The sequence below is a fragment of the Onychostoma macrolepis genome, chromosome 11, assembly GCF_012432095.1.
Source record: "Onychostoma macrolepis isolate SWU-2019 chromosome 11, ASM1243209v1, whole genome shotgun sequence".
Lineage (NCBI taxonomy): Eukaryota > Metazoa > Chordata > Actinopteri > Cypriniformes > Cyprinidae > Onychostoma > Onychostoma macrolepis.
In genome coordinates, this window is record NC_081165.1 from 23,467,911 (window position 1) to 23,490,625 (window position 22,715).

The 22,715-nt window shown below is 35.7% G+C and overlaps 1 protein-coding gene and 1 long non-coding RNA gene across 17 annotated transcripts in view; one reads left to right on the plus strand and one right to left on the minus strand.

The window, feature by feature from the left end:
• Positions 1-22,715, minus strand: part of mcf2l2 (MCF.2 cell line derived transforming sequence-like 2) — a 79,722-nt gene that overhangs the window by 34,196 nt on the left and 22,811 nt on the right. For 12 of the 15 annotated variants that reach the window (XR_009273360.1, XM_058791201.1, XM_058791200.1 and 9 more), the window contains exons 2-15: positions 21,512-21,595; positions 17,462-17,576; positions 17,209-17,299; positions 15,602-15,721; positions 9,054-9,170; positions 8,748-8,897; positions 8,352-8,476; positions 7,332-7,446; positions 7,095-7,214; positions 5,881-6,072; positions 4,745-4,936; positions 3,858-4,035; positions 3,510-3,616; positions 2,691-2,779 (exon numbers count right to left, since the gene is read on the minus strand). Coding sequence is in view for 14 of the 15 variants with exons in the window: in XM_058791201.1 (XP_058647184.1) it covers positions 2,691-2,779; positions 3,510-3,616; positions 3,858-4,035; positions 4,745-4,936; positions 5,881-6,072; positions 7,095-7,214; positions 7,332-7,446; positions 8,352-8,476; positions 8,748-8,897; positions 9,054-9,170; positions 15,602-15,721; positions 17,209-17,299; positions 17,462-17,576; positions 21,512-21,595 (1,795 nt within the window). In the remaining variant the exon portion in view is untranslated. Of the gene's footprint in view, positions 1-2,690; positions 2,780-3,509; positions 3,617-3,857; positions 4,036-4,744; positions 4,937-5,880; positions 6,073-7,094; positions 7,215-7,331; positions 7,447-8,351; positions 8,477-8,747; positions 8,898-9,053; positions 9,171-9,337; positions 9,463-11,000; positions 11,801-15,601; positions 15,722-17,208; positions 17,300-17,461; positions 17,577-21,511; positions 21,596-22,715 lie in introns of those variants that run through there. The other 3 variants (XM_058791202.1, XM_058791214.1, XM_058791213.1) reach the window with 3 other exon arrangements.
• Positions 9,883-16,859, plus strand: LOC131549229 (uncharacterized). Of its 2 annotated transcripts, none has more exons than XR_009273361.1 (7): positions 9,883-10,242; positions 10,360-10,465; positions 11,962-12,077; positions 12,919-13,006; positions 13,105-13,221; positions 13,349-13,498; positions 16,190-16,859. It is a non-coding gene; the product is annotated as an uncharacterized LOC131549229 (long non-coding RNA). The 2 variants fall into 2 exon arrangements; XR_009273362.1 differs by having other exon boundaries at positions 12,922-13,006.

The following is a 22,715-nucleotide window of genomic DNA, read 5'->3' on the forward strand; positions in this document are numbered from 1 at the left end:
CTCAACACCCATTCACTGCCATTACAAAGCTTGGAAGAGCCAGGACATTTTAATATAACTCCGATTGTATTCGTCTGAAAGAAGAAAGTCATATACACCTAGGATGGCTTGAGGGTGAGTACATCATGGGGTAGTTTAAATTTTTAGGTGAACTATCCCTTTAATGGATAATGTCCTGGTATAAGTTCATATAACTAAAAACCATTGAGTAAGTGCAACTAAAAATGTATATGTAAAATTGAGATAATTTTTTAATAACTCCAATACAATTAATACAATTTCCTATGGAAATTCGAATTGTTGGGGATTGGGGAAGGGCGAGGTCGTGGTTGGTTAGCTTGTTTGAGTGCATCAGACAAGATGACGACGAAGAAGAAGTGCTGCTGTAGCTTCAAGTGTTAACCATGTCGAAGAAACGCTGTGTTTTTTTACACTCCTACCCAAACGTCTTTTTCCTTCCTGAAGCGAATGACATCAGGAAACAGTGGTTGCAATTTATTTTTAACTCTGTTTCTGAGCATCATTACCCCAATTTGGTACTGTGTGCTGCGTATTTTACTGAGAACAGCTTCCACAACACGAGGGAGTACAGTGCTGGTTTCACCAAAAAGCTTTTGCTGAAAGACAGAGCAGTTCCCACTTAAACTGGTGAAAGTACAATACTGGACAATGATGTAATTGCAGAATTTACACTTCAGTTATGAGACTATGGTATAAATAAATTCAACTGTATAACAGTTTCACTGCAATTCATGTTATAATGTTAGAATTAAAGAACAATAAACATAATACATATTACTTTTGCACTTATCTGTACATAGTAAATGCAGTTATTTTTAAGCAGTTGTTGACATCGTATCTAAAACGTGATTAAACAAAAAAATTTAAAAAAATAAAAACAATAACGTTACCTCTCTAATATATTTTGCAATATCTGTGCGTGCGCAATCCTCTTGTTCAATATTCTCGGGGTCTGAATACGGCTCAAATTGATATGCCAATATTGACGCCATCCTTAACTATACCGGAGCAGATGGAGCTTGCTGCTTTGGCAAGGGGCGGAGCAATACTGAAACACCATCTAAGCTGTTCGCCAATCACATCGCACTGGGTCAGCTAACCAATCACAACACATTTAGTTTTTCAGAAAGCGGGTCTTCATCAAACCCGGAACTAATCGAGCCGTTTGTGCCAGACTGGGGAGAAAGGCATTGAAATAATGTAAATTAAGTGAAAAATAATGCATTTTTCGAACCACCGAGCATGAGCGCATGTTCTAGTACACCCCCAAAACAAAATCAAGACTTTGTAAAATAGCATAATAGGACCCCTTTAAAGGTGGGGTATGTACAGTGGACGTGACAAAGCGACCGTTGAAAATCATTTGAAATTTGTGTCAATACGTCATAAATAGAACGCGGCAGCGTTTACTGTCGGGATCCAGTGTAAACAGCATTATTAGTGATTATAATAAGTTTTATAGTATTTTGTTGCGCCATGCCACTTGCGTCCAGTGTAGACACGGTGTTACGATAAGGCAAGAAGTAGGACCCGTGTAAATATCGGATCATCTTTCCAGCGCTGGAGAGAACTGAAGGAAATATCAACATTGGCTACCAGAAATCACTTACCCTACATTTAAATGAACATCTATTAAAACCGAGTCACCAATTATAAGTTTGCATCCCGGCAAAACATTTTCAGGAAGAGGTCATAAGGTCAGTTGCTTTTACAGACATCAGTATGCACATGAAAAAGTATGTTGCGCCAGATACCAGCATGAATACTGATAGTTTGGTAAACCATCACTGACCAAAAATCAGCTACAACAAAATCACACTTTGGTTTTACAAGGCAAAAATGCACTACACCAGATGTTTCACAATATAAAATTAACAACTTACACCGCACTACAGAAACTACCTATATATGGCGGAATACAATGTAAAAAGCAGAAGCAGCAAGTTGTGAAATTAGAGACCATTGTCGTGGTAGTGCAAAATACAAGAGAGAGTGCATCATGCAAAGTAACAGTATTGGAGACCCATCAGCTAAATGTTCCTTGACCTATTTGATGTTAACAATGCTGTGTCCTGAGACATTAAGCAGATATGTGATGTACTGTACTTTATGTTCTGAGTGAGATATAAGACATTGACCAACTAGTTAATCCTGTACATTCAGAAATGGCATCAGATGTGTGAACAAATGTGTGTCATCACAAACCATTAGAGTTTGAGTCACTCTTTTGGTGGTGTCACAGTTTCTTATGAAAACATTTTGCCCAATTAGCAGAATAGGCCATTTTCATAAAGATGAGTGTTGTTGAATGTGTTTGGAACAACCTGAGGTTGAGTGAATTGTGAATTTTCATTTTCGGGTGAACTGTCCCTTTAAGTCTGTGATAATATATCTTATATAACTAAACCGAAAAAAATAAATCATTAATTGAAAAAAAAGGCTTAATAAAATATATAAATATTGTGTTCATATTGATAAAGTAATTAAAATGAATTGATTTAAATTTACAGGTTCAAGACACATTTTAATCTAGCTATAAAATAAATCCCTGAAAATCAATTCAAGTGGGTAAAACAGTGTTGTACTTTTCCTAAAGAGAATCTCTGACGCCGCTTAATATACTTGACCTTATCTTGTGAGACGCTCTTTCTCAGAAGACATGTTCTTACCTGCGTCTGTTTGAAAGCGACTCTTCCGTTTCGTTGTTCATGAGGACAAGACTCGATCCCCCTTGCCCTCCTTCATGCATGACCTCAATCTGTGAGAAACCACAGGAAGACAGAACACACTGGTCAAAAACTATATAGGATTCAAATGAAGGAAGATGGCTTTATGTTTGAGCTGAATGTATAATGTGTAATAATGATATATTTTTAAGGCAAGCTCTAATCCCAGGCTAACTAGGTTTTTATACATACAGATGCTTATTAGATGTTTGAAAAAAAATATTTCTATCATGACAACTCTCGGAAGATTTTAGCATGATAATCGATAAGACAATGTACAGTATTTGGTCTTGGCGGAATAGATTTGCTACGCTGCTGCTGAATTGCTGCTGCTGTTGGTTATTGCTGTAGATGTAGATTATTTCTGCTGCTGCAAAGCAAGTACAGGAACTTGCTACTGCTAATACATATGCAGATATGGTGCTGTGAGTATTTAAGACATACTGCTGCTGAACAAGTAGCATATATAATAATCCGTAGCAGATCTATACAGGTGGAGCTGGGGAGGTGGAGGGTTTGAGAGGAACTCTGAAAGCGTGCTGCGAAATGCTTTAGTGGATGCTAACGAGCCATTTAATAGTAAAGCAGCAAGCTCATTGGCTGCGTATGCAACATGAACCAATCAGCTTGTGCCAAGTAGTTTAACGCTGGAATATCATCAGTTTGAATTAACGACCCATCAGCATGCACCATCTAGTGTTTCATGACAGAACTTGGCATTTATTTCAGATTTGACCGTGTAAATGACACAAACTGATATACCTTGATGCCACCTTTGGCTTTGGCTCGAATATTCTTCCTTTTTGCCAGCTCTGTGTCACTGGGCTGCTTACTGGCGCAGGAGTTTTCTGTAGCTTTGCGATTTGATGCTGTTGAGTTTAAAACAGAGTTTAAAAAGCTGGAATGCATTCGTATTTTCCATTTAAAGTGAGTAATTCAGGATACAAAGCCTGAGCATTTAATCCTCAGGTTATGAACCTGAAATGAGGACATGCTTCTGGAAAATATAGGTTAAGTGATAAAATGACAAACAAATATCACAAAACCACTAGTGTTCTGGACATGTATGCATTTCAGTCAACATACACCTGTTGTTTTTTTTAAACTTACTAGGTGCAGTGTGATGTGGGATTTTAGGTGAAGTGCGTTTTGGTGAAGATTCTGGTCGAGGTGCAACTGGTTGCACTGGCCTTGTTTGCTTTGCAGAAAGCTTTTTCAGACTCACGTGTCTTTTCTCAAACATCTCTTGAACGTCATCCAGCCTTTTCAGAGCGGTTTGAGCTTTGCTCTGCATGGGACGAGATAAAAGTGATTATACAAATTATACAGATGATCGGTATCATTACAACTACAGTGGGCTCCAAAAACCTCAAGCCCAATTTAAAATCTTGGATTCATCTTGTTTTAACCTTTTAAAAAAATTGAAACCAAATTTGAAATAAATTATAAATATTTAATATTCAGTACTATTTCTAGGTCAATCACTGAATAATGAACAATAAGGCAGCATAAATGCTGCAGTCACCAAAAGGATGATATATCAAATACATTATAAATTCTGAGATGTTAATATTTCAATACAAATTAATATAATTTGCAATATTTTTAATATAATACTTATGTAATTTATAATATTTTATATTAAACAATTTGGTAACACAAAAAATATATCTTTATTAATGTTAGTTAATAAAAATGCAGCAGTTCTTTGTTAGTTCATATTACCTCAGGTTCATTAAATATAATATAATACCATATGATATAATATAAAAGTTTTGATTTTAAAAATCTATTAGTACATGTTGAAATTAACATTAGCTATAAAAGTCTTTATTAGAAGAATTTTTAATTGTTAGTTCATGTTAACTAATATAGTTGAAAAATGTAGACAAATGGAATCTCATTTTAAACTGTTACCAACAATTTGATTAATTAATAAAAGTAGACTTTTGGATTTGACTGTAAATATATTCAGGTGTAATCTGCTTCATTTGTACCTTGACCCACTCTGAGAGGACGATCTCATACTGGTTGCTGAGGTCTTTGAGGTGACTGAGCTGCTGCTCTTTGGCTGAATTCATGTACCGCTCGATGTCCTGCAGCGCTGCTTCTGCACCTTCCTGTGTCTGGCATCTGTCTACAGCCTGAGAGGCCAACAGATACACTCCACTCTCACACCACTGGTTCACCTGCCAACACACAAACACAGAGGCACATCAATGCATCTATTTCTCTTGGACCCAACTTAAAATGAGAAAGGAAAACAGTGCAGGTCATTTAATTTGGTGATATTATATCCATAAAAACTATTAAAGAAAGGTGTTATAATATATATTTTTTTATTACACACACTGATCAAATTTAAGTCACCCACACATGGTGTTTTATTTGTTATCTACACTGAAAAAAAAAAAAAAACCTGTAGAAACCATATTTATTATTGTGTAAATTTCACAAATAGTTACAAAGAAGTAACACACTGAATTAAACAACATTTTAAAGCAGAAAAATTTGTATTTTCTTGTAAAACATACTGTAATAATCCTGGTTTTGCTTGAAAAACCATTGTTTACTGCGTAAAACTAAAACTAATCTGTTTTTGTTAAATGAAACAGCTGAAAATTTAAAACAAAAATCAGATTAAACCTGAAAAACATGAACAAAAATGAAAAATGTTGCCTTAGCAACTATCTGAAGTTGAAATTTAAGTACTAAAACTGAAATAAAAATAAAAAACAACAGCACATAGAAAATTATTAAAACTTCAATTAAAATTAAAACTGAAAATATAAAAATGAGCTAATTCAGAATATTAATAGATAATATAATTGTATATAAATAATATACTATATACAGTGCATAAGCACAATTGTGCAATTTTTACCAAGCCACACTTCTGACATGCACTGCAAAATATAATTTTGTTAAGTCGTAGTTTTATATTTTTTGTTTATTTTCCTAAACCTTTTTCTTGTTTTACTCTTATATGAAATAAAATTTTCTAAAATGGTGAAAAAATATGTAATCTCTCAAAATCAAACCTTTGTCACGTCTTGAATCAATCACCCCAAGGTAAAAACTCAATGTTAAGATGCCTGTGTGGTAATTTGACAGGATGTGTTGTTTCACGAACCTCGTCGATTCGTTTGTGGATTTCAAGTGATTTGGTCAGAATGTCACGTTTCTTTTTGGCCTCATTGCTGAAGTCGTCACAGATCCGACGGAGTTCGACACACTTCGGCCGGATGGAGTCCACGGCGTAGTGGTTACTTTGAATCAGCTGGTCACCATGCTGAGCATGAAGCTGAGCTTTCTCCAAAGACTCCTGTACAGATCAATAAACAAAATAAAGCTCAACGTATGAGGAATGATTTGCAATGTTATCTTGACTGTTACTAGTAATTGACTTGCAGTGTCATAACAACAACAGCAATGGGTTATGTTTGTGTCTTCTATTCGTTCTTGAAGTTCAGTTCTATTTACCGCATGCTTTCACACAATACCTGCACGTGGTTGGCATTCTGAAAAAGGCCAAGAAAAACATGCTTTATCTTTCTAGACGAGCTGGTTGCTTGGTAGATTTATGTTAGTTAAAAATCTTGGCAGTGACACCAGCACACCAACATTCCATGTTCAGAACCAGCATAAAAACATGCCCTGGTAACCAGTACTTCTGGTCTTTTCAAGATAAACTTGTGTTTTTAATTCCTGGAAACATATGTCTAAACTAAAGCAAAATAAATATTCAACATTTAATTTGATTAAAAATGCAAATATATATATGAACGTGAATAAATGAAAATATACAACGGTGAATAAATAGTCTTTTTTAAATATGATAAATGTCACTTGACTTAATCCAAACGTTTGAATGCTAGTCTTTCATGGTTTCAAGAAAAACATTAAGCAACACAACTGTTTTCAACATACAATAATAAGAAATGTTTCTTGAGCATCAAATTAGAACGATCTCTGAAGGATCATGTGACACTGAAGATTGATGAAAATGAATCCTTGCCCTCACAGAAATTATATTTTACAATATATTAAAATTATTTTACAGCAATTTCATTCTGTTGTACTTTTGATCAAATAAATGCAGTCTTGGTGAGCAAAAGAAACTTCTTTCAAAAAAATATGCATTATTCAATTATTCATTTATTTTAATTAGTAATTTGACCGGTAGTGCATAGGATTTATCCAGTGATCGGGGGATTTATACAGTTACTGGGGAAACTACTGGTTCAACCCAGCCAGCAGAACAAATGGCTATTGTTAAGCCCACTATGTAAACTCAATGGACTGCTTTGCATACCAGGCCTGGTTTTAGACTCAAAAGATTTTGACCTGAGCTTTGTCCTCCAAAGTTTTCAGATCCCCCAGTAGATGTTCCACCCGAGCCACACAGTCTCCAGTGTCAGACAGGCCCAGCAAGTTCTCCGTCAGGCCATCCAGAGAAACTTTCACCTGATACAATAGATGCAACAGACCAATTTCAGCTTGGTTGGCTACTCAACCGCTCCAGGGATATTTGGTATAATGGCTGCCTATTAAGTATACAGAGGCACATCCATTGCATCGCACCTCTCTGAAGTCCTGCTCAAAGTGGCGTAATTGTAAGCACTGCTCTAATTTGAGGTGATGCCTCGACCAGAACTGTTCAAACGCATTCTCCGTCTCATCGAGCTGCGCTAACAACCTGAGAGAGAGAGAGAGAGAGAGAGAGAGAGAGAGAGAGAGATAAACAAACAAACAAACGCGTTTACAGTGTGCATGTCAGAGGAGCTGAAGTGAATTAGATTTCACAGAGGAACATGAGATGACACCAGGCTTTAAAGAATAATAGCACAACTGTAACAAGAACTACCCAAGTCTGGTTAAAATAGAGGAAATGACAGTAAATTCAATATGAAACCCAAAAATACTTTATTAATGTTCCTATTGTGAATGATTCATGGTAAAAAAAATTACAAGTAAAAAAAAAATTTATCATTATCTTTCATCAGTAACTTTTAGATTTTCTTTATTCGCTGATGCCATCAAGATCTTTATTTGCATTCCTGATGGTTAAAATCTCCAAGAAAGTCAATATTCTGTTCTGCTTACCCATGTCATATTCTGAATGCCACATAGCCACCCAGAAATGCGTTATGGCATAATTCCAGCTAACAAATTACGAACAAATGTTCTTGCAGTAATGATCATAGAACGCTCGTTCAAAGTTATCAGGTCTGTAATAATGTTAGCACAAAAAGGAAGAACTTTCTCTGAAATGTATTAGTTGGAAATTTGTCTGGCATTTTTAAATATTACTACTTATTTTGAACATTCAAAGACTCAAAAGTAACGTCTCCATGATGTTTGCAAAATTATATAATGGAATGTTCCCTTAACGATAACTTCGGTGGACTTAAACTTGAAAAATGGTGTGTTCCGCGGTTGAAATATAACATTTTCTGATGTTTATTCATGTTCATTTCGTGCTTTAAGTAAATATGAAAAGACGATTGGTTCACGTGTTTGAACTGGAGTAATATGGGCGGGTTTTGCGAATGGTCAATTAATTGCGTAACTTCCTGTGTTCTGTAAAATCTTTTGACAAACCTCTCAACAGTTGTTTGGTTCTCTGTCTCATCTGGGTTCAAAATGTGGCTCTCGGTTTTGCTTGCCTGGTCTTTGATACAGGACAGCAGAGTATTTCCTTGCTTTATGGCCAATTTCAGCTCATCCTGTGCAGGGAGAAGGAAATGTGACATATGAATACTGAAATAATTTGTATATATGCAAAATACAGTACAGTCATGATACTGTTGCCATGTCTTGTTGTTCCACACTATGTTAGAAACAGTTCCTGAGGTCACGGAACCAATAAAAAACAACTGACTGATTTCACATTAGGCAATAAAATAAAGGACAAAACTATAACGACATGCATAAAAGAAATCGAACGACAACATTATAACTAACATGAACTACTGTTTTATAAATGTTATGTGCTACCTTGAGCTTATCGTGTTTTTCGGTGTGTGTGATGAGCAAATCTTTGGTGCACTGCACGTCATTGGGAAGTTCGGTTTCTGCCAGGTCAGTTCCAAACTGATGCAGCATCTGTGCTGTGCTCTTCACCGTTAATGCAAAGTTCTCAATGGCCTAGGGCACAACATTTTAACACAGTCTGAACAGATAATATATAGGGGAGGTTACATACCTTGCTTATACAAGACTGAGCCTTTTTTGCATTGTACATACAGCACATTTATGTTTTTGTCTGTCTGTAAATATGACATTCATATTTAACTTTCGTACTGTGCGATGGTGAATCCATTGACTGTGGCAGTAGTCAAGGGTTCCCCCGAGATCGCAGGTCAGCTGGCCTTTGTCAATGTAGCCATGCAAGTCTGACAGGGAATTTAGCATAACAATCTACAAGAGAAGAGAAAAGAACAAAGAATTACCCATAATATACACAGTAAAATCAACAGTGTAATATTTGCAGTGTTAAAAGTTATTAATTCCCAAAGAGTTGAATTAGCAATCTACAGTGTTAAACAGTACTGGTGTTCAGTGTTGTCACACGGTGTAATATTTACGTAATTTAACATTTACACTGAAAGTGTAAAAACCCCAGTCGAATTGATCTGACTCCGCCCCTCAAGCGCCGCTGCCTCGCAAAGCGACGACGCCATTTTTATCTTCAGGCGAACGAGATCAGTAGCCCCTCACTGCAGAACAAAGATCCAGGGGGCGGAGTTGGATCCACATCCAGGGGGTGGAGATTGGTAGGTTTAGGGGTGGGGATGGGTGGGTTTATGGATCAGGGGGTGGAGACGGGTAGGTTAAGGTCTATGTAAGGTGGGAGGAGATCCACCCCCTGGATCTTGTGTTCTGCAGTGAGCAGTGTTGCCAATTTGGGGATTTTGTCGCCAAATTTAGCTACTTTCTCATTGTTGCTGCGACTTGTATTGATTTTTTGCGACAAGGAGCTATTTTACTCAAAATTAGTGCTGGGCAACGATTAATCGCGATTAATCGCATCCAAAATAAAAGTTTTTGTGTACATAATATATGTGTGTGTATTGTGTGTATTTATTATGTATATATGAATACACACCCATGTATATATATATATTTAAGAAAAATGTGTTATGATTATATATTAAATATATTTATATATCATATAAATTATATTAATAAATATATACATGTAAATACATGTAAATCTTTTCAAAATATATACTGTATGTGTGTGTCTTTATATACACATAATAAATATACACAGTACACACAGATATATTATATAAACAAAAACTTTTATTTTGGATGCGATTAATCGTTGCCCAGCACTACTCAAAATATGATTGGTGGTGAACACATTTAGAAATGACTTAACTGTGAGTTTTTTTTGTCAGGTTTACAGTTATGTTCGTGAGGTGTAGAGATGTTAGCCTACAGAAGAGTGAAAGTTTCTCAGGCCGTTTTCATTTCCTGAAATAAGGTGATTTTATGTGTAAAGTAATTTTTGGAATGTGTTTACAATTTATGTTTTATATATATATATATATATATATATATATATATACTTTTAGCTTCTTTCATTTTGGTTCGTTGACAGATCCTCTCGCCTTCATTCCCGCCGAGGCCTAGTTTTACTAACGTTACGAGTCTGAAGCAGCCACATTTGGGCGGTTTTCTACTCAGAGGAGAGAATTCATCAAATGGTAAATTTATATTTGTTTTTGAAAAAATTGAGTGCTTTGAAACGGTAATAGTGGGACTGTTAAACATTTAACTTACGCGCTAACAATTTCGTTTTTGTGACGCATAACACCGTGTTGAAGTGTCGTGTCGCGTCAAGTCTTTCTACAGACGGAGCTGTGTAACGCGAACATTTACCAAACTGTGAAATTAGAGCGCGTTTAAAAACTTAAATCCGTCAGTCTTTCAGTTTCCTTCAGTGCCCATGGGCAGAGCATGCTTGAAACCAGTCTTTATCAATTCATATGGCATGCTATTTTGGGTAAATAATGTCCTAAATATTTCCAGATGTACAAAGTTAAGTTTTAATTTAGAAAGATATGTCTGAATCTACCTGTATTTTCTTTTCACATTATAAATAATAAATTATTAGTAAGATAAATTCTAAACGTGTTAATTTATTCTAATGTAGTACACTGTTCATTTTAAGATGCCTTATTACTCATGTTACTCATTAAAATTATATAAATGTGTTTAATAATCAGATTAAATAAATACTTAAATTGTTTCAGGAATGCCTCCATGTGAATATACGCACTACCGGCACATCCGGGAACGTAACTGTCAATTTCGTCACCGCCCCTTTTTGGGGGAAAATAAACTAGACTTCCCATAGACTTCAATACAAAATAGCGGCAAAAAGCAACGTCCGTACACAGCCGGCAGGCGTGAATAACTTAAGAAATCACTCAGATTAAACATGTCAAGTAATTATATGTCCACCCTGCCTGCCATAGAGCGTGAAAGATACATCCACAAACTTAATTTGGTCAATTTAAAAACTCATTATCCCAGCGTCAAATTGGTGTAACAACCCCACCCAGTGGCCAGAGGTGTCTTACCGGACATTTACTCGTACCTAATCTAATCACCAGGTAAGCCAGTGAATGATTTTACTTCGTTTGAAAGTAAACATCTTTAAATGTATATATTATGTCCTTATATTTAGAGTACCGAGTGCACTTTTCTGTCCAGCCATACAACTAACGTTAGCCTGGCTTAGCTTTCGATAGCATCATCCGTAATTCATGATATTTCCATAACAGCAAGATATGGATGATGATGGCAGGTAGCCTGGGCAAAATTTGGGTTTTTACAAACATTATTGGTGCACCCAACCACACAACAACTCTTTGGCATGTTGTAAGGTTAGTTCACTTCCTCGATCCGATGCTGTATGGCGGTTTGTTTTCCCCTAAAAGTTGGCGTGAACCTGTTCAGAGACATTCTATGACGTTGCGCCGGTTGTGAGCATTGCACAAGGTTTTGTGTCTATTAACTTTAACAGAATTAAGGATGTAAATAAAAATAAGTTTATGATTTGACACCTGTATTATAGACAGCTCTCAGCATACTCAAAATTAGGGGTAATCACAATTATTTTACCATATTTACACTCTTAATGTAAATTAAATGACTGAAATAAGTGTTTTTTATTTTTATTATTCTTTTTCAATAGAATTGGCCCAGACTTCTGAAGTGAAGGAAGCTCCTCATAAGATTGCAAACCTGGAGTCTGATGATACCGAGCGAGAGCGATGGAGGGAGCAGAATGATGAAGATGAAGCCAGAATTGTGAGTCTGTGTCATTTATGTTATTCTGTGTACAGTAAAAAAATTTAAACACACAAACGAATATGAAAAATTACAATTTAACTGGGCAGCCACACAATATCTGCTTATGTTCACACCTGGAATTTACTAATTATTAATTTAAGATATCAAAAAACATAAAGCCCAAAAATGAAAACTTGTCATCATTTCTCACTCTCTGCCATTCAAACCTGCAAGACTTTCATTCATTTTCAAAACACAAATGAAGATATTTTAAATGAAACCTGAGAGATTTCTGTCCTTCCATCGACAGTCTACACAACTACCACTTTGATGCTTCAAGAAGTTCATAAAGAGATCATAAAAGTAATCCAAATGAATCGAGCGGTTAACTCACAATTTTCTGAAGAGACTCGATCGCTTTATACAATGAACAGATTTAATTAATTTTTTTATTTTTTTCACATTTAAACATTGATCAGGGATCATAAACAGAAAATTTGGACTAAACCACATGATACGTATGGATTAGATCTCTTTATGAAGTTTATGAATTATCTAAGTGGTAGTTGCGTGGACCGTCAATCAAGGGACAGAAATCTTATATTCTATTAAAATATCTTTCGTTGTGTTTCAAAGATAATGAAAGTCTTGGTTGAGTAAACGATGGAATTTTCATTTTTGAACTAACCCTGTAATAAAAGAATGTGGCCATATGCGTCTTGTGCTTGTTCACTTGTGCATCACCCAAGATGCATGCTAATGCCAGGTGTGAACAGAGCCACTGTGTGACTACACAATCAGTTTAGCAGAATGGTTCCTGAGAGAGATTGTCATTATTTATTTATTTTTTTTTTCCAAGAAGCCAAGTTCCTGGCTTTTCCCAAGACATTCAAGGACACGATTGACCTCGGAATCAGCTGTAAAGGAGGATGAAACCGAAGTCTAAGGTTAGACTATATTTCAGAATAAGATTATCTATATTAATTTATTATCTATATTCTGTGTTCATGCATTTTTTGCTGAAGTTGTCATATCTGTTATTTAGAATGGGACAGCGATATTGCATCAATTTGTCTCCTTCATTTGATTCCACCATCATCACAAGGCTGCAAGGGACCTGGAAAAATGTCCTCCTATCAAACTGAAAAACATCTTCAAAAAGGTACATTTCTGTCACTACCTATTGTCTGCCTCAAAATATTGCCAGATGTGTTTTATATGAAAGACTAATAAAAATGAAATCAATTGGAGAGCTGACCTTAATTGTTATTTTTGTCTTTGATCTGCAGGCACTAACCAGAAGATAGGACAAATATCGAAACTCTTTGGTCATTTTTGAACGCGATGCTACTGGTCTAATCGGATTCAATGATCTATGCTAAGCTATGCTAAAAGTGCTATCGCCAGACCTGGAGATCGGCTGAATGGATTCAAAAACGGTAAAACTCAACTTATTAACTCTGGGGGAGTTGGAGAATGAGCCTATTTCCAAAAAAAGTGGAGTGTTCCTTTTCAACTTGAAGAAACGCTCTGAGCTTCAGAAAAAGACGCCGGCGGTGGCGTTTTAAAAAGCGCTCAGGACTTTTTTGAAAACACGGTTTACTCCATAGGATTATAATGTAAAACAGACGCCGGCAGTTTAAAAAAAGACGCCAAGTGTGAACACGGCCTTAAGTGTCATTTTTCTACACTGTGAGGTGCTATATTAACACTAAAAATTCAACACTACGAATGGTGTACTTTTAACACTAGTAGTGTTGTCAAAGACCAGTGCCGGTACCAAGTCGGTACTAAAAAGTGAAGCGATCACGGTACCAGGTTTTTAAGTACCGGTGGTACCGAGTACCAGTCAACCCGGTTCTTGGCCAGCGTGCGGCCCTATGATTTCGCGATGCAGAAAGCGCGGACGGAATCTCGGAATCCAGTTATAAAAGCGGAATTTACAGTTTAGCACGGAATATCACGGAATTTGTCAAAGTTTGGATGAATTAATCAAAAGTAGGTCATTGCACTTAAATCAAATCGCGGCGTGGACTAGTATCTGTAAATATTAAGCTGCAAAAGTCGATTCAAATATGAATCCCGCATGTTCTGCGAGTCTCTGTGTGAGTGAATGAATGGCAGAGGCAGCGGTTTTCTTTCTTTACTAAATACACTAAAAGCGCGCCTGGCGCTCGCGGTGATTCATCATCTGCCGTCTCAATGAGGACATAAATACATAAACAACATCTACAGAACTGCTCTGAGAGTCCCTCGCGAGCATTTTACCGTTCATTGAGTAAAACCAGCGTCATATCATATAGCTACACACAGAAATGTAAAGGTATTCACGGCAACTCGTCAAAATAAAAGTTTATCTTAAAGACATTGTGCCAGAAATATAATTTTATATATATATATATATATATATATATATATATAGTTTAAATAAAGTATAAAGAATGGCATTGATTTTTGTACTTTTTTTTTTTTTGCTTGACTTTATTATTAAAAATATTGTGTTTTTTAATTAGCATGTGGTACCGAAATTGGTACCGAGAACCGTGGATTTTGACTGGTATCGGTACCGAATACTGAAATTTTGGTACCGTGACAACACTAAACACTAGATAGATTGGGACCATATATGATCTTTAGTAGTGTTAAAATTGACACTTTAAGTGTTAAACTGACACTGCGTTTTTTACATTAATTGTACTTGGGGTCCAGAAACTAAATGTTTGTTCTACATTACTACAATGCTGCAGGTGAAGACTGCATTAACAGTCGGGCCTGACAGCCACTCATGCTTTCACAGGAAAGCACACTTTGCAACTTTGCAAACTTGTGTATAATTAAAGCTGGAAAACTGCTGAACACCATAACAACCATTTTATGGTCGTTAGGGTGTTGCACTGCAATGGCAACAATGTTGTAAAATCGGGCACAAAATAGGTTAGTAAACAGATGTTCACACTAAAATCATGTCTTCACACTAAATTCACTCACACGGTTCACGGCTGTACTATTAAAACAATGAGTATGTTTAATGTTTACGGATTAGCCCCATTCATTTCCTTTGTAAATTCCCCACTGATATCATAGACTAACTATCGAGCTTTTAAAGTAAAAGTATGTACATGGCACCACAATCTTCATTTCCTTAACGTCACAAGAGTAGCAGCATGCAGATGATAATCTCATGCAGCAGCATATGCCAGCCATAGACACATGAATATGGGAGAAAGTTGCATTACACACATTCACCACCACCGCATTGACGTATGAGCAGCGATAAGGCATCGCTTTAATGCACAGTGCAGGAACCTCAATGTTTTTGTAACACTGTACCCTGGATCTTCTAAAGTGGTGTTAAAACAGGGTTAGTGATTACCTGTAGGTTAACACCCTTTCAGACATGCATAATGCAACAGGGTGACTGGCTGTGTCAATAATTTAGTGGATGAGTGATCATGGTTACAAACACTTCAGCCATGCGCATCGTATGGTCGAATGAACGTGAATGACGTGCCGAGGGTCCAGACAGACAGAAGCATGCTTACCGGTACCTTCAATTTGAAGTCATCCCTATGTAACCGCATACTAACATCGGCGATGGCCCTCTGAAGGAGACGTGAGGGTTTCAGAACCAGAACGAGCTGAAGATTTCCTGGAAAGGAGCCCTTCAGGTCATGAAAGAAAATTAAACACACAAGTTTTGACTTCTTTCTTTGACAATTCTGTGACATCAACTATATGTGACCCTGGACCACAAAATCAGTCTTAAGTCGCTGGGATATATTTGTAGCAATAGCCAAAAATACATTGTATGGGTCAAAATTATTGATTTTTCTTTTATGCCAAAAATCAATAAGCTATTAAGTAAAGATCATGTGCCATGAAGATATTTTGTAAATTTCCTACCGTAAATATATCAAAACTTAATTTCTGATTAGTAATATGCATTGCTAAGAACTTCATTTGGACAACTTTAAAGGAACCACATGAGTATAAATAAATGATGACAGAATTTTCAGTTTTGGGTTAACTATTCTTATATTGTAATTGATACTTGTCCTTGACATTTCACCTGATAAATGGATGTGAAATAATCCTTTTTGTTGTGTTTTTTTTTTTCTCCTATTTTACAGGAGCACTTTTGTGATGCTGCAAGTGGGAGTTGGGTATCTTGCTTGGCTGAAAGCTGCAGAGAAACACATCTCGTCTTGCTGAAAACTACTCTTTACAAGGAGGTCCAAACAACATTAGACACTTTGTTCAGTGAGCATTAACATGCATTCTGCCTGGATGCTAATGAATGGGATGCTGTTGTTTAAGCTGATAAATGTAAGCATTATAAACCTTATGACATTAAGTGTACATATGGACCAAATAAGAATATGTATTTTGTGCCTTTGCACTGATTTGCTTTGACATTATGATGTTTTAATTGTTGTAAGAACATGTTCTTTACATGCATTGAAAACATTGAATGTGAAAACATTTTGACTCCGGGAAAAAGTACAATGTTTCAATTAAAAAATTATAATTGTAAAAGTGTATTGTTTTGTGGGTTTATTTTTTAAATATTCTTACCTGAACATTGGTGCAGTGTTCACCAGTTGTGGGAGTTAAATTCACTCTTTAGAATTTGCAGTGTAGGTATATGTTTTAATCTGCATTACCATTTTAAAATAAGTATTTACAATATTTAAATTAAGTCAACATTAAATAAATATACTGGGTGTGTAGGATTAATCACTATAAAGTGTTTACTGTATACTTGCGAGTAATAATTTCTTAACACCCTTAGTGATTAAAATTAAACACTAACACGTTGTTTGAATAATTAACACTTTCGTCAGTGTTGTTTTAACACTAGCAAAGATGGACCTGTATGTTCACCAGGAAAGTGATCATTTTAACACCCATGGTGACAAATCTCCCATATATATATATATATATATATATACACACACATACATACATACATAAAATTAGAAAAATATAAAGTAATTTAATAGTCCAACTGAACCTAGCTTGTTCAACTTGATTTCAATTGATAGGCCTATCGATTTTTACATCTTGATACTGTACATCTTGTTCTTTTTACTTGTATCTATAAACATCATGTTAGCTTCATAAAGCTTCAGCAAGAGCATGTACAAACCGCTATCCGTGCCAGAGAAGTGATTGCTGAGTTCCACTTGTCCTTCCTGCGGTCCAGGATGATGATGAAGCCAATGCTAGCAGCATCCATGCTGAAGGATGAAGGACAGAAACAGACAGGTCAAGCATTAAAACCAAAACCACCAGACAGAAATCAAGCAGAAAAGCGCATGTTCTTACAGCTTGTTTCACTAAACATTTTGAAAATCATTACCAATTGCCTTAAACCTTAGAAAAAATAAATGAGGTTTCACCTTGGTATGCTGGTCAGGTATGTGACAACATTAACGAAATCCTCATCGGTCACTTCATTAAATCCTGAGAACTCTGGGAAGGTGATGATGGGAGATCCATCTTTTCCTCTTCCTCCTGCAAAAATGTTAAGGAGTTAAGTGCCTATTTTTAAATAGTGAAAAAAAATACAATAAAAAAAGTTTTAACATGTTAAATGGCACTCTGGCAATTTTATTTATGTATTTATATTCGCTAATTTATTATATTTCTAAAAGCATAATATATTTATACTTAAAATAAAATTAAACTTGCTTAAAATACACGACAAAATAAAAGAGGACCCATGCATGACAATGTTTCAGAGTCTTTTTTTCTTTTCTTTTGCAGTTTCGTTTGATGTCATGACAGCACACAGTTTCTATGCACCATTTACACCTAAACAGAAACTGCACATACTGATGCATGCCGCAGAAACCAGGTGTGGGCCTGTGAGAGCATTATGACCTACATAGGTTTTTTGTTTTTTTTTAACTAGGCCATTACCTATAATATCCCTCTAACATTTCATTCTTCTGTCATTACCCTTCAAATGATTCTCAAGTATTCGTCGCACCTTTTTTACTTTTATTTGACCGAAGATGTTTAAATATGCATATATGCATTCAGTTTAGGAAAATAAGAACCAACTCCTTTCAACCACAAGGGGGCAACAGTGGAATCAGAGATATTTATATGTTAGATAGTTCTAACACATTCACAAATTATCTGACTAACATACTATTTAAAAAAAAACCCATATATATATATATAAACCAAATAAATTTTAACTGGTTACAAACGTTTTTACATACTATATAAAACTGATACATTTTCACGCTCGCATATTCTTAGTTATTATGATGCTTACTCTGCAAATACAATATTACTGAATTAAATTTTTTAGTCATGTACTTGTATGCTACATTTGAATTTTATTAGATACAATTTAATATGGTAGGGGCAATATTAAACCACAGGTTAAAATTTTGTCATTTTTAAACATATATTGTCATATTTTCATCAACAATTGTGTTTGAGACAGTATAGATCACACAGTTAAACCGCAACGTCTTTAAATAATGGCATATCTTTAGAATTCCTCTGATAACCGATAATAACATAATTTTTTAATAATTCATATTCTCTAGTCTGAATATGTAATCGCCTCTTTAACAGGGATTCTTCTTGTGCATTGTGCTCATTCCTGAGGGACATCTGAAGAAAGATGTGTTTGTTTGCAGTAATGAGGCAGATCCACTCAGAGGTCACATGTTCATCCATTTTTAGACTTTAGAAGCCACAATGCTTCACCACTTGGGTGATGTAGGTGATTATTTGGTAACACTTTACAATAAGGTGTCATTTGTTAACATTAGTTAATGTATTAACTAACATGAACAAACAATGATCAATACATTTAGTACACTATTTATTCATCTTTGTTAACGTTAGTTAATAAAAATACAGTTGTTCATTGTTAGTTCACAGTGCATTAACTAATGTTAACACGCAACTTGAGATTTTAATGATGCATTAGTAAATGCTGAAATTAACATTAACTAAGATTAATAAATGCTGTAGAAGTATTATTCATTCTTAGTTCATGTTAACTAATGTTGTTAACTAATGTTAACTAATGAACCTTATTGTAAAGTGTTACCGATTATTTTAATAGTCTCCGACTGTAGACATAAGGAAGTGCGTGTTTCCATTTTCTATTTATATTTATAATACACAAATCAAATCACAACCCACCCCCAGTGTTTGGAACTAAGACTTCACTGGAAAATTTTCACCCACCTTGTTGTGGTCAAATGACTTCATTATGACTTATCGTATGATTCATATATGTAGCATCGCCTGGTGGCTCTTTTTCTTTTGATCTAGTAATACACTCTAAAAATGCTGGGTTAAATATGAACAAACCCAGCGATTGGGTTGTTTTCAACCAACAGTTGGATGAAATGTTTAACCCAACTTTTTATTACAGAATGTAATAAAAATTAACGAATTACAAAAAAATCTATCTATCTATCTATCTATCTATCTATCTATCTATCTATCTATCTATCTATCTATCTATCTATCTATCTATCTATCTATCTATCTATCTATCTATCTATCCTTCTGGCTTTGTCTTGCTTGAACAGACAGGTTTATTGTTTGGTGCATCGCTAGTGAACGAGACACATTTGCAATCTATTCTATTAAATTTCTGATGGTCCCCTGTGATTCACAGAGTCCTAATGATTGACACCGTGCTTTTCAGCGGAAAGCAGCACTTAAGACAAGAGGAGCCAGCTAAATAGATTGCACAAAATATGCTGGGATTGTTTTTCAGTAACATTACGTAACTGGTGCAGTTTTGATGGCTGGTGCAGGCGTCTTGGCAGATGAGGAGACAGGGAGGCAGGCCAGGCCTCAGGAGATCTGACTGGGGTGGGAAGGAATGGAAAAGCTCTCCAAGGAGCAGCGAGTCTGTAGTTGCAAGGTCCCTCCCACTTACATCAGTTCAGCGTGTAAGTTTTTCCACCCTGTTTTCAGAGAGCTCTGTGTGCGCTGAAAGCGGTAAACACTGCTGTTTTATTAGCTAATATGAATTGTTTTGTATAGTTAACTATGCTTCAGTACCACCTGGCAACTTCACCACAAAGGCTTGTTAAAAGGACTTATAAATAGAGTCAAATTCATTTTATATGTGTCGCAAACAGTAGTCACCAGCTCGAGCGGTTGCCTAATGGTTTCATTTTCATCTGAGACATATAAAGCAGGACTGTGGCGTAGCCTAGTGGTTAAAGACCTGAGCTGGTAAACAAAGAAGTTTCAGTTTCAAACAGGGTCAAAGAAAGCTCACCAAAGCCGTTTGTAACTGTAAGTGTTAAATGAAATAAACTGGCTGGTAATTTAACGAGAAACTATAACATAAAATATGGTTTCATTAAATCAAACTATAAGAATGAGTCTGATCTTGCAGACTTGAGAAATGCAAGCGAATTACATAAAAGACTTACAAACAATCTACTAAAGAAAAACACGTTTACTTCATTGGTCACATGTACCTTCAAAGATGTATCTAGCATCATCCATGTGGCGACAAATATGATTTCTGGAAGCTACTAAAATGTGTTGTAAGGATGATGTAGCAATATTAAAATGATAGCTTACAAAGCTATTTTTACATATAATAAACGCTGGTATTACAATTATATACTGTTTTGTATAGATAAACATAAGGAATCGTAACATTATAATGTACAATATGAAAATGGATATTGGTTTTGGGATTTGCTAAACAGTGTTGCGTTATTAAATTAATTTGAAAAATATGAAATTATTTTATAATATTTAATATAGATTGTAATTATTTTATAATTTAATTTATAAAATATTATAATTATTAAATTAAATAAAAAAATGCACTTGCACAGTTAAATATCCAAAATTGACCAATACCAATAAACTGAAAAATCTTTAATATTGTCAGCGATATGGAATCGATATATTTTGCATTCTGAAACATTTTGCATTATGAATTTTATTTTATTTTTAAATACAGACTGGTTCATTGTGAATCAAACAAAAGCAATAAACAAAACATTCAATGTTACAGCCAGTAGGAAAATTTATGGCTGGTATATTTTCTCACGTCAGTGTCACTAAAAGTTAATTTTGGATCCTGGTTTCATAAACCACAAAGGGAGATTCACCAAGGAGCCCTAGGATATTTCTCAGTTCATTATTATATAATATGCATCATGGGAAAATGAGACAGCAGAAGTCTATTTTCTCTGACTGTAAGCGCTAATGAGCATCTGAGGAAATGGGAGGGCTGGGAATTGTACGACAGTACTGACATGAGTGGATGTGATTTGCGTGCATTAACATCAATTAGCGCCGCCACAGAAACCTGACCCACATTCAAACAAGAAAGGGTCAAAGTTCAAAGGCACCACCAATAGCAGCAGAGTAAAGTTGACAGCTTTAAAAAAAAAAAACAACCTAAATAGCAAACAGACACATCCATTTCTCACCTGAAAGAAGCGCAAACTGCCTGTGAAGTTGTTCGATTATGTCGACAGCCAGTAACGGCCTGATGTCCTGCTGCATAATCTCATCTGTGAGGAAAGAGAAGAAAGCACAGGAGCCTTAGATATCACAGCCACATGCATATAATTCTGCAAAAATCACATTGGGGATATCTGTAAGACACCGAGTCACAAAGTGCATCAGTAGCCCGACCCTTCAGAGTGACCGTCTGTACAGCTGCTTCCTTAGAGACGACCTTTAGCCATCAACACAGCCTCTGGTTTGTATCCGTTCATCAGGGAAGCGCTCCTTCAAACAAGCCATTCTTTTATGCCCTTGGCTTTACAAAAGAGCGCTCGAGTGCTTCCATTCTCTGCTGATCTACTGAGGGTCACCCTAAAAGCCCGATGAAGTCTGCAGACGAACAAAAGTTCCTCTGTACACGTACACAAAAGACAGCATTAACATTGACTTCTCTTTATCAGACCCTGTTAAGTCTTGTGAGGAAACTTGCTGTGGGCTACAAACAACGCCGATGAGTAACTACTGAAATTTTGGGGATGTATTTGGGATGTGCTGCTGTAAATCTGAAGCTGATGAGCTGAAGTTAATATAGTCAAAATGTTTGACAGGCAGCGTGCCGTAGAACAACAGAAATGAGTACTTTTTTTCTTTTCAAGCGCACACACATCCTTGTCGAGCGTGTTCTACAGGAAGAACCATGTGCGTCAAGGAGCATGTGAAAACCAGATGTTATCAGCTGGCTGTGGAGTCGCAACCATTGACATGTAGGCAACATGAATTACAATAAGAAGCCAAAGACTTCCCCAGAGGAAAGTCACCATGACCGGATCATACAGGACCGCTCCTACCGACCGAAAAAACAAACACTGAAAACATACTGTACTGAAATTCATAGAAAAAGCAATAAGCAAAATAAAAAAATATATGCACACATTCATGCAGGTTGATCATAAACTCAAGTTTGATCTTACAATTTCTTTTTTTCTTTTCTTTTTTTTTGAGTGTGAAAACAATATACACTATTGTTCAATATACACTATCATTCAAAAGCATGGGGTCAGTATTTTATTTTTATACTTTTTTTTTTTATTAATACTTTTTAATTAATACTTTTATTCAGCAAGTATGTGTTAAATTGACAAAAAGTGATAAAGATTTATACTGCTAGAAAAGATTTCTATTTTG